Genomic DNA, 12,789 nt, shown 5'->3' on the forward strand with positions numbered 1-12,789 from the left:
CGAACAGCAGCAAATATCATATGCCTCTTTTCAGCAGACCCCATTCCCCGGACATTCCAGGACATTAACCGTAATCCTGCCATTTCACGTTGTTAACACTCATTGAAGCCCCATTGTCCTTGATTCTATCAACCAACCCCTGAGTAACAATTATCCCATTCCCGTATGCATTCCCCTCCATGTCTCGTATGTGTGCAATATCAAAGCCTTGTTCTGTAGCTATGTGAGTTGACTCAATATCCTCCATAACATTTCCATAAACAAACATTGCTCAACAGGAGCTAACCTTTGTAGCCTATACTCTAGGGGGTAGTTTCTACGGCTAGCGTGTTTCTGCCGCAAATACACTATCTGTATGAGTGTAGCGCCCCCCCGAGCCAGCATCCCCAGGTACTTATAGACACATTCTTAATACCTGACGTATAATATCAGTCCCCCATATCTTCCAATTAGAACATATACGGATGTTACTATGGGGCTTGAACTGCCAACCTTATAACATGGGCCTCATGCCCCCCATAACAATTTGCAGATAATATAGTACATCATCACATCATTATCTTAGAAGGATACTTTCAGCTGGAACGTCTGTACTATAAGCAATATGGGGTATCCATGAGTTCCATATGTCAGACATAACTTCCATCCTGCACAGCCACAGCACTCATCTTCGGGGAGATTGCCTATGCTTTCTCGTAATCCATTCTTCCGCCTCATTTGGATTCGTAAAAAATATGGCTCTGTCTCCATCCACAACCCGCAATCTAGCCGGATATGCCATCGAATAAGGAATCTGCAAGTCTCGTAGTCGGCGCTTGATAGGGACATAGGATGCCCTCTGTCTCTGCAAATCAGGAGAAAAATCCGGATATATGGACACAGAAGCATTTCCAAATCGAATCCCTCCGGCCTTCCGCGCTTCCATCAGCACCGTATCCCGATCTTTACAGTTCAGCATCCGAGCAAGCAGAGGTCTTGGGGGAGCACCCGGAGGTGGTAATCGTGCCGGGACCCTGTGCGCCCTTTCTACCGCATACGCCAGCGAGAATGGTGCATCCGGAAAGATTTCCTTCAGCCATTTTTCCACAAACTCTCCCGATCTCTGCCCCTCTGCCCTCTCCGGCAGCCCCACAATGCGGAGATTATTACGGCGCGATCTATTTTCCAGATCGTCGGCTTTCTGGCGCCACAAATCCACTTTACGGTGCAGATCCTGTATAGCCGCCGGCATATTAGCAGTGAGATCTTCCAAGGCCGAAATCCTGCCCTCTGTCTCCGTCACTCTTTCCCGCACATTTTGCAGGTCCTGCCTCAATAGGCCCACGTCCACTCTCACCTCATCTATCTTCGCCGTGAGTGTCGTACGTGTCTCAAGGATGGCTGTCAGGAGCTTATCCGATGCCTCCTGCAACGTGAGTCCCGCATCCCGTTCAGAGGGAGCTGATGTGGATGTCCCTGCCATTGCCGCGGCCTGCCCAGCAGAACACTCGCCGGCGCCATCTTGGATTACCACGCGGGCATAGGATTTCAGTTTTTCCGCCGCATTCATCGCTTTAGGTGGGCTCATCTTTTTTTTGGAAGATGTCCTTCCCTTCCGACGTAGCTGGTAAGGAATTTTGGCAACTTTCACGGATTACAGTACCGTCAGGAGGATATAATGCAGGATGCCAGCCCGGAGCTATCGCCACACACGTCCTCTCACATCAGTAGCTGGCCACGCCCCATCATGACTTCTTTTGATAACGGAGCCTTGACAGCTATGGCGGATCTGTTTCTGAGTGGATAGTGATGAACCCTGCAGACTGCGCAATTCCTATTGTCAAAAATACTGGAAACCCCAATGGACTGGCAAAGACGGTAGTGTTAACCCAGCCGTATTGTGTGTATACATCTGTGCACTGACGGACATGCCAATTCAACATAATGGCATAGCAAAGGGCAAAAACAGCATAAGATTTCTATTCTAATTTATCATCACATTTTCTAAGTCATCAGATAAATGAAGTGATAATAAACATGAGATATGCAGATTAACAGACAACATGGGTAAGGAGGAGACTACCCACAATGCATCAGTGTACATGTGTGCGTTACGATGCTGGAGAACGAGCCATTTGAAATGCTAACTAGCAGAGCATGATGCCCGGAGATAAGTATCAGAACGATGTGTGAAGATGAATACCCGGAGGGAGTAGTAGTCCCGTCAGCTGCAATAAGGAAACTTGGGAGATAATCACAATTACAATGGCTGCTGATAGAGCTCGTAGTGACTTCTGATGCTAGGAATGAAATAAGTAATTATTCCATCAGTCTCATCATCTTCTACATAGAGAATAAGGGCTGTGGATATCCAACACATGTACTAAGTCTAGGGCTACCCAGAGATAAATGTTACTGCCCAAAAACAACATTGTATATGAAGAATTTGCATAGGGATTCAATATTTAAAGTGGCTTTTCAGGTCTCCTATCTGAGGGCAGTATATGATAGAGGGGGAGACGCTGAACTCGGGGATATATAGTTTTCTATGAATTAATTCAGTATTTTCATGTATAAATGCTGCCAGGACTAATAGAGAGAGCCTGTGAGTCCTGCTCCAATCACTGTGTGTGGGCGGGGGAAGCAGGACTCACAGGCTTTCTCTATTAGTACTGGCAGTATTTATACATGAAAATACTGAATCAAATCACGGAAAACTATATATCACCGAGCTCAGCGTCTTCTCCTCTATCCTATACTGCCCTTAAATAGGAGACCTGACAGAGCCACTTTAACCCTGCCCTGCGGTGCTGAACATTTAGAGCACAGTGATCGCAGGAGCACAGCACTTGTGCTCATGCGATCATTTGCGAGGGGCAGGATTGACAGCCGCCACCCTGCGGCAACTCCGATCCTGGCCCTTTAATCCTTGCGATGGCGCGATCAATAGTGATTGTGACATCACACATGAGGGGCAATCCCTTTGTCCCTTAATCGTCCGCCGCGACTATAGTGAATGGCGGGGCTGGCGGGGTTAAGGGACAGCTCTGGCCTAACAAAGCACCAAAGGGCCCTACACAGCTAATACCGGTTATGGCAAAACTGAGATATGTCCTAACAGCTTCCTGCGCATTTTATATGCAAAAGCGGTAATGCACTGGAATGCATAGGTATTCCAAAGCATTATAAGGAAAAATTTCAATTAAAAGTAAAAGTACTCCAGCAGGACAAACATTTTTTTTAAATAAATTTTAATAATAGAATTTGTGAAAAAAAGAAAAATAAATACACGCGCACGAAAAATAAAGAATTAACATGATTTATGAAATGATACAAAAAATACATAAATTATATATCTCCTTAATCGTTACCACCCATGCAATACATTTAAAATGTAGGCGCTCGGAGAAACAATGGCGGAATTGAATCAGTCAGCTTAAAAGATATGAACACCTTTGATTATTTCTATTCTATTTTTTTTTGCATTGCATATATTTTATGTTTTGTAATTGGCTTTTATTAAGAATTTTGCATTGTTTTTCCCCTGCATTTTGAATGTGTTTCAATGCATCGCAAACTGCTTGATGCTGCTCTGATGGGGTCCCTGTTAGCTCGGTCTCCAGTCCCTCCTGTCTTCTCCTGAATGCTCATCTACGCTGAATACTGATCAAATCAAAGGTGATCAGAAAAAATAAATAGAAATTTTATGCTAACTTTTATGTGCCCAAAAAAAAATAATTATATATATATATTTATTTTAATTTAAAATTGCACTGTGGACACTGCTGGTCATAATCTCCTGACAGGTGCCTGATTTTATATAAGGTGAATGGAAAATGCGAGCTTGTAGCCTGCTTACAACTCCTGCAGGAAATTCCCTGCAGCCCTGAAGGTTGCTCCTGTGTGTAGAGGGACCATTTCCCCTATTAAATGAGTTGTAGGAGATTAGAAAACATGGCTGCTTTCTTCCAGGAACAGCGCCTCTCTTGTTAGTTGGCTGTTTGTGGTATTGCAGCTCAGCCCCAATGACGAAAATAGGGTGGAGCTGTAATACCCCGATACAGACTATGAACAATAGTGGTGCTGTTTCTGGAAGAAACGCCTTTAACACTATTTTATGGGATGCATTTTTATCCCAAACCAGCATTAGCATGTTCGTAAAGACTATCATTACTGCAGTAACTATTTTTTTTATATATTTGCTGTTGTAATTGATGTATGGTCCCAAAATCTTATATAAAAAAGTATTATTTTCCAGCAAGGGATGGTGAGTAAGACAGGTTGAAGTATCTGTTTTTTTTCCGAAACAAAATGTACATCAGGCTGAGAGGACAGATTGTGGTGTCAGCTGTTACAAGATGCTGCCTGACAAGTCACATAGAAGTGTATACCCGAGTATTCCCTTATACAGGGAGGCGCGTTCAGAAAACTGCATACCAGGCAGCCAGAAGCAGGACCGCAGGAGGGAAAGGTGAGACGCCATGAAGGTTATTTATACCGGAAAAATTCACATCCATTTTCAGGTCACTGGTCTAGAAGATTTTGGTTTCATGGACTAGAAGCTCTTGATATCTCATGCAGATGGCAGTACATAGACAGTCACAAGCGCAGATGTATCACCCACATTCTGCCCATGTATGCCCAGCCATACAAATAGTACCATATACAACCAAATATCTAAATTCACAATTTAGCGCCATGGGAATGGAATCACAATGTGGAAAAACACTTTATCTGGGACTACGAATGACCAGAGGGTATAAGCTGCTATCCCCTGTTTTACAGCCTGATTAGGTGGTTACCTCACCCTGCCAATGCCAGGGTGCTGTGGGCACTTCTGGCTACACAGGATGTTAGTTCTGAAGGCAGAGGAATGGCATGGAGCCGATAAATAAGCTTGAGAAAGGCCATTTGGCTGTAACATGGCAGTCACCCCCTTTTACGCAATGTGAAAATAAAAGCTAAGAATCCCAGGGCCTAGGACTCTCCTTTTTCGTTTGCTACGATCACGGCGATGGTGGTTTGCCGCTTCAAAGAGCAAGGGAATTGAAGTGGAGTGGTGCCGAGGACTCGTGCTTCTTTCTGCAGATAAATCGAGTGCTATGGGCCTAGCTCTGAGACTAAACCAAGGGCAAAAAGAGTTGTCTGCGAATGGATCCATATTTTTAAAAGGAATCGGTCAGCAATTTTGGGGCCTCAAAACTGCGGACAGCGCGTTGTTTAGGACCAAGAAACCGACGTTTAATTACCCCGACGCGACGGTTGCAAGTGCAACCTTCTGCTCTGAGTGACAGCTCTTGTGGCCAATCAGCAGCCCACTAGAGCCGTCACTCAGAGAAGAGGGGCGGGTTGGCAGCATTCAGTGACGAGCGCCAAGGAGCATTTCCTCATCACGTGCCCTCCTCAGTGGCATTTGCGATCGCGGTGCTGTGGGAATTAAACATTGATTTCTTGGTCATGCAACTTGCATGACTGAGACAAAAGATAATGTTACAACGCCCCCCCCTCCTCCCCTATATCGTGCGGTCAGCAGTTTTGATGTCTCAAAATTGCTGACAGATTCCCTTCAAAGTAAACCTCTGATTTTACAATGTTAGGCTAGGTTTACACTGCGCACTGCTGAACATAATCTCCAGACATATGCCAATATAGTTACATACATCTGACTCCCTTTGAAATAACATATACCATGAGGCATGGCTAATCATAGTCTATGGGCACATCAGTATATGTTGGGAGAATTTCCAGGCTTATTCACCCAATGTAGAGCCCAAAGATGGTGTGAACCTAGCCTTATACAGCACATCCATTTTAGGGATCGTTGGGCGTTACATTTCTCCATCGGACGCTGTTTTACAGGGGTATTCCTCCTAGAAGAATTGCTTCTAGGTAAGAACAACAACGTCTCGCCATCAGCATGAGGCTTCTTCCAGATGGAACCAAAAAATAAAATTTAGATGTAAACGGAAAAATGTTGCATATTTGGTGCTTTTGTTTCGATTATCTGGAGGAAAACTGTAAGAACATAAACGGAGCAGATATATCGTTGGTCACATTCGAACCACATATCTATGTAACTGGGCAGAAATGCGTGCAAATATTAACAGCCGATTCATGTGGTCACAGGCGCTGTTTGTCTGCTGCCCAATCAAAACGACGTGCATTTTAGTCAGGTAAGTTTAAATATATCGTCTTATGTTAATTATATGTGGTTTTGTACATTTTTTCGCTGCAATTTCTTAATCTGTAGATTGAATTTAAAGGGTAACTAAACGTTCAACAAACTTCTGACACGTCATAGTGACATGTTAGAAGTTTGGATTGGTGGGGTCCGAGCACTGGGACCCCCAGCAATCGCTAAAACGAAGTGGCAGAAGTGCTCGTGTGTGCGCTGAGCCGCTTCGTTTCTGTTTAGCCGATGTTGCAGTGTACGAGCTCATAGACTATTATTGAGTCTGTACCCCGATACATTGATTTCCGGAAAAAGGCTAAGAGAAACGAAGCAGATGAGCGCTCACACGAGCACTTCTGCCGTTTCATTTTCGTGATTGTTGGCGGTCTCAGTGCTCGGACCCCCATCAATCAAAACTTCCGACATGTCAATATGACATGTCAGATGTTTGTTGAACGTTTAGTTACCCTTTAAAAACTGAATACTATTGAACCAAAATATGTAAAAATACCCTTAAGGCCAGGATCACACACACGCAGTTTTGATGCAGTTTTTGGCTCAGTTTTGTGAGCCAAACAGCAGGAGTGGACACGAAAGAAAGGAGATGCATCAGTCTTTTCTTTACATCTTTCCTTCTTTTTGGATCTACTTCTGGCTTTGTGTTAAAAAACTGAGCCAAAAACTGCATTCAAAGTGTGTGTGTGATCCTGGCCTTATATGGTTTTTGGTGCAGTTTTTGGACATAAGGCTTTCACATAGACTTCTATTGGCCACGGCTACCTCCCCGTATGCTTACGGGAAGGTGCCCGTGCCGTTGAAAAATATAGAACATGTCCTATTTTAGGCCGTAATTACGGCACGGGCAGGCCCATAGAAGTCTATGGGGCTCCCGTAATTACGGGTGACTACGTGTGTGCACCCGTAATTACGGGAGCGTTGCTAGGCGACGTCAGGGGATAGTCACTGTCCAGGGTGCTGAAAGAGTTAACTGATCGGCAGTAACTCTTTCAGCACCCTGGACAGTGACTTCCGATCACAATATAAAGCAATGTGTAAAAAAAATAGAAGTTCATACTTATCCAGAACTCCCTGCTTCTTCCTCCAGTCCGGCCTCCTGGGATGACGTTACAGCCCATGTGACAGCTGCAGCCAATCACAGGCCAACCACTGGCTGCAGCGGTCACATGGACTGCCGCGTCATCCAGGGAGGTCGGGCTGGATGTCAAGAGAGGGACGCGTCACCAAGACAACGGCCGGGTAAGTATGAATTTATTTTACTTTTACCTCGGAAAGGGCTGTCCCTTCTCTCTATCCTGCACTGATAGAGAGAAGGGGCTGCCGATTAGTGCAGTACAATTTTGCAGCGAAAACGTGCCTGTAAATACTGGTGCAATACGGGTCCAATACGTATGACCAAGGACCCGTATTTACGCCAGTATTTACGGGAGGGAAAAAATACGTTCGTGTGCATGAGGCCTCAAACATCTTAAAAAGATGAGTTTCACCTGTAAAAAAAACCAGATAGCCACATGATCTAAAAACGGTGGCAATTCGTGGTAAAACACGTGCGCTTTTGCCTCGCTGCACATTAGCAGCATGTGTGAATACACTGTAATGATACATATACAGCAATGATATAGGAAAAGCCACTTAGTAAATTACATCCCAGAGAATTCATCAAGGGAACTGAAGCGTCTTACCTCATTGCAGTCCTGCAGAAAGTGCTGCAGCTGTAGATGGTCCTTTAGTCTTTGCAGCCATTTCTGAGCGAGGGCCATGTTACGTTGGCTCCTGGTAAACAAAAATATCATGAATATACGAAGTGCTGGTTTCAATAACAGTAAACCCTTCCTCAACCTTGCAGGACGTGCTCAATCCAGACAACATCACAAGTCGGGGTAACTCCTGGTAGTATTGTAGTTAATAGGATCATTGACCCCAATATCTGTAAGTCTCTACTGATCATATATACATGAATGGGAACATTGTCTGAGAAGTCAAAGCCAGAGTGTTAAATTAATGATAGATATGGCAGGGGGCTGTTGTTTAAAGGAATAGTCCATGTCTGTTGAGATTGCCTTCATGGTCCTTTAAAGTGGAACTCCACCTTTTATGATTGTAATTTTTAGGTCCAACATTCTTTGCTGATTTATTTCTCAATAGATCTTTATAGCAGTCAGAGCTTTGTTTTTCTGATACAGATCACCAAATCCCCTGCATAGACATGGATTTAAAAAAAAACAAAAAAACATTCTTGTTACCTGCAGCCACCACTAGAGGGAGCTTAGGAGCTAACTGCATACTGTTTGTAATAACACAGCATACAGTAATCTCCTACTGCTCCCTCTAGTGGCGGCTACAGGTAGCCAGAATGTTATGTTTTAACTCTCGTCTATGCAGCTTTAAAGATCTGTATAAAAAAAACCGACCACTGTATAGATATATTAAGAAATCAGTCAGCACATATATTTTTACATATTTTGATTAAAAATATCACCTTAAGAGTATGTTTCCACGTGGCAGATTCATTGCAGAAATTTTTGCATCTGAAAATCGGTTCCTTGAAAGAGGTTGTTTCTGCAGCAGGCGTGTGTGATTTTTACAAACCCCATTCAGATATATGGGACGGATTTTCAGCTGCAGAAAAAACTCCAACCAATCTGCCACATGTGAACATATCCTAAAATTCCCAAAGCTACGGCTTAGATTCCACAGATTCAACATACTGCCTGCACTGATATTATTGTGCACGTTATCCACCTCCAATCCATAGGGATTAATAACAATATCAATGAATGGGTCATGTCTGTGCCATTGGTTGCCCCCCCCCCCCCGTCTTTCTAACGTCTTAGGCGCCGCGTTTGCTATTGATCGCAGCATCTAAGTGGTTAAACATCGAGATCAGAGTTATCTCTGATCCCGGGTCGTTAGTGGGAGGTGTCAGCTGTAATATACAGATAGAAATCTAAGGTGAAACCCTGGCCCGGCGTCACCCTCACCTCTTCTGAATGGCTCCAATCCTCTCCTGAACTCGATCTGCAAAGACATTTCCAAGTCGGATCAAACTTTCTCCAGCATCCACTGCTAGCGTGACTTTCTGTAAGTTCATCTCCATGGTAGTGAGGAAATTTTTGTGCTTCTTGATGGCTATTTCCACCCCCTCCACAGTATTAGGTAACTCAACATGAGCCAAAGACGATTCCTGCAATCACATAAGAATCCAACATTACAGTGTGCTTATAGTTACAAAAGAAAAGTCACAATCCGGAGCTGTAGATGTAGATAAGGCTTTATTCAGACAATCGTCTGAAGCGGTCACACGGATGATTAACACATTCGTCTGAATAAGCCCTTAGATGTAGTGTAACCAGATTTATCAGAGAGAGTTATCAAAATTGGTTCAAGGGAAAAGTGGAGGAGTTGCCCATAGAAACCAATCAGATATCAGTTCTCATTTTTCAACGACCCTTTTGAAAATGAGAGCTGGAATGTGATTGGTTGCTCCAATTTCCTTTAACGCTAGTTTTGATAAATCTCCTTGTGCTTTTTCTTGTTTTTCCCCTCTTTATTTGTCACCACCGTGCGTGCCTTTTGAAAATGGATATTTCCTTTTTATGTCTGTTGAGTGGACGGACTCTTCCTGGCATGAAGCTCTGAGCCAATAGGATGTCTTTTCACTTTTACTCCCCCTTCTCAAAGCATGAAGTCTCACAGACACAGCGAGAGAGAGTGAGACTGCAGCTGCATCCCCCTCCTCCCCATCTACTAATGTGTATGTATGTATGTATGTATGTATGTATTTATGTATGTATGTATGTATGTATGTATATGTGTGTGTATGTATGTATGTATGTATGTATGTATGTATGTATGTATGTATGTATGTGTGTGTGTGTGTGTGTATGTATGTATGTGTGTGTGTATGTATGTATGTATATATGTGTGTATGTATGTATATATGTGTACTACTGATCTATGAAAATACTATAAGGCCAGCCAATTTGTTTTATTTATTACAAAATTACCTTGACCTCCCAATCATCTTATTAGCTACAGAGAACAGAAATATGACTGGTACATTTTGTAGATGGTAGAATCAGTATGTCAGAGGGTCACAAAATCAAGAACGTGAAGAGGGGCAACAGGAAAAGATTTTTGGGATTACCGTGGACGGCAAAGAAAACAAAATCCTTGACGATATTAAGCCGAACCTTCCAACCTATGGCATAAATGACTAGACTGAAGCCTTAGACTTTATTCACATGCAGCGTTTTACAGCCGTTTTCGGTGGCGTTTTTCACAGTAGTTTTTGGGGTTTTTTTGCACTTTTTTTTTCAATAACACTGCGGCCAGATGTTATTTTAAAGTCTATAGTAACATATTATAACGTCTACACACACATCAATATTGTTTTTGTAGTGCTTTAGGTGCCAGTAGGGATTTTTTTTTCAAGACACAGCATGCTCTAGGTATTATGTTTTTTTAATAGGACTTTAAAAATGCCAGGAATAACACTAAATAAAAACGGCACCAAAAATGCTGGTACAAAACACCAATATATACGCTTGAAATGCATAGCGTCTTTTACTTGCGTTTTCTAAACGCTTAAAAAAAAGTGCGTAAGAAGAAGGACATTGAGAAGGACCTGTAGTTCCCGAAAACCCTTCTAAGCACAAAACAGGGAGGCTATAGGGCTATAGTGCAGGCAGTATTACTCCCGCAAACATTACAGTCATGCATGATGCCAGAGTGAAAGCGTGCCAATGTGTTGGGCAATGTTCCCTCTAAGCTTTTGTAGCTAATGAGCGGGGCAGTCGGGGACCTGGGCGCTGTTCCCTCGAAGTCAATCCAAGACAGCATCAAATAAACATTGCCATATATCACCCAAATAATTAGCCATACAGCAGTCACAATGCCACATAGCATCCGGTCAAGTGATTTATACGGCATCCAAATAAATAATTTTATATCGTTTAGAATCGAGGCACTATAAAGGTGTAGATTAGTATTGCATACAGCCTCAAGATAAATCCAGGCAGACACTGTTTTAGGCTCCTCGACAACCCAAAATGCTGCTTATTGTGTTGAAGGGGCAATGGTAATATCTATGTGGTGGTCTAGGGCAGTATAGGGGTTAATACCAGTATTACTAGCAGTCTAATGCAAGAAATGGCCTATTGCCAATTTTCCTTGTGGTCTAGGATATTGAAGGGGTTAATGCTAGCTTTTCTGGTAGTTCGGAGTGGTTAAGGATTTCTGCCAACATCCCTGGTGGTCTAGTGTAGTGAAGGGGTTAATGGTAACTTCCCTGGGGTTTAGGGTAGTAAAAGAGGTAATGGGAACATCCCTAGTAGTCTGAGCGGTTAATGTCTACTTCATTGGAGGTCTAGGACAGTGAAGGGGTTAATGTCTGCCTCCTTGGTGATCTACGGCAGTGAAGGTCTAAATGTTCACATCCCTGGAGGTCCACCGCAGTGAAGGGATTAAAGAGGTATTCCAAAAATCAGAATTTTCTGATTGCTGGGAACCCCGCTGACTGCAGCGATTGAATGGAGCGGCAGTCGAGCACATGTGCTGCCGCTTCATTCAAAGTCTAGAGCAATGACGGACACAGCCGAATACAGCGCTTTTCTGTTTTTGTCATTCTCATAGACGAATAGAGCGGCGGCGCATGCTCAACTGCACTCCATTCAAGCGCCTCCCCACTGCGAGGAGTGAGCGGATTGGTCTAGGATAGTAAAGGGATTAATGTCTGCCTCCCTGGTGGTCTAGGGCAGGTAAGGAGTCAATATTGAAAAGTGTGCTGTATGCCCATGGCCTGTATATTTTCTCTGTGTAATAGTAGGTTGGCAGAGCCATACCTTGAGGTTTTTGGGCCCATATGCCAAACTTGTACCAACTCACAAGACAATTATAGGAGTGCTGTCCTCTTATGTATCACAGAGGCCTTAAAGTACCCTCGGCACCACAGGCTGGGCATGGCTACCTTTAAGTTGTTGACCCATCAGGACGTCCCCTGTGCATAAGCCACATCAGTGCAGAGAGCCGCTCTGCATTATCTAACACTACATTCCCCTGCAGCAGACATAGGCCTTATCCACACGTAACGGAATTGCTGCAGAAAATTTCCCCAGCATTTACGCATCAACTAGCAGACAATCCGCTGCGGAAAATCCGCACCATTTCATGCGTTTTTTACTGCGGAAAAAAAAGAGTGGATTTTTGCTTGTTTTTTTGGTCCGTTTTATTCAAGAGTTGTTTGATGGTGATATTTTTTCTCCCTGTGATGTCATTTCCACCCCTTGTAAAAAATTCTGCGGCGTTCCCGCATCACATAACGCAGTACATCAGAGAAACGCAGGAAATCGGTCCACGTTCCGCAGCAATGATTGGCAAACTAAAATTACGCACTGCAGGTAAATGCTGCTACGTATTTTCCGTCACTAATTCTGGAAGAAAAATATGCAACAATTCCGTTACATGTGGAGAAGCCCTAACCCTTTAAGAAAATTATTTACTTATGTTCTCTGCTACAAATAAAGATTAATTTGTGCAATTCTAATGTATTCTTATTAAGTACAAAAGAATCAGTTGGCACTGCTGGGACCAGTAGTCCTTCTGGACATTCGGCAGTACAC

At 43.4% G+C, this 12,789-nt stretch overlaps 1 protein-coding gene across 1 annotated transcript in view; it reads right to left on the bottom strand.

Moving 5' to 3' along the window:
• Window positions 1-12,789, bottom strand: part of SPTBN4 (spectrin beta, non-erythrocytic 4) — a 79,254-nt gene that overhangs the window by 36,491 nt on the left and 29,974 nt on the right. Inside the window, exons 18-19 of the mRNA XM_075836096.1 lie at window positions 9,151-9,353; window positions 7,852-7,942 (exon numbers count right to left, since the gene is read on the bottom strand). Of these exons, the coding sequence (XP_075692211.1) occupies window positions 7,852-7,942; window positions 9,151-9,353 (294 nt within the window). The remainder of the gene's footprint in view (window positions 1-7,851; window positions 7,943-9,150; window positions 9,354-12,789) is intronic.

This window comes from Rhinoderma darwinii, chromosome 8 (genome assembly GCF_050947455.1).
Source record: "Rhinoderma darwinii isolate aRhiDar2 chromosome 8, aRhiDar2.hap1, whole genome shotgun sequence".
Classification (NCBI taxonomy): domain Eukaryota; kingdom Metazoa; phylum Chordata; class Amphibia; order Anura; family Rhinodermatidae; genus Rhinoderma; species Rhinoderma darwinii.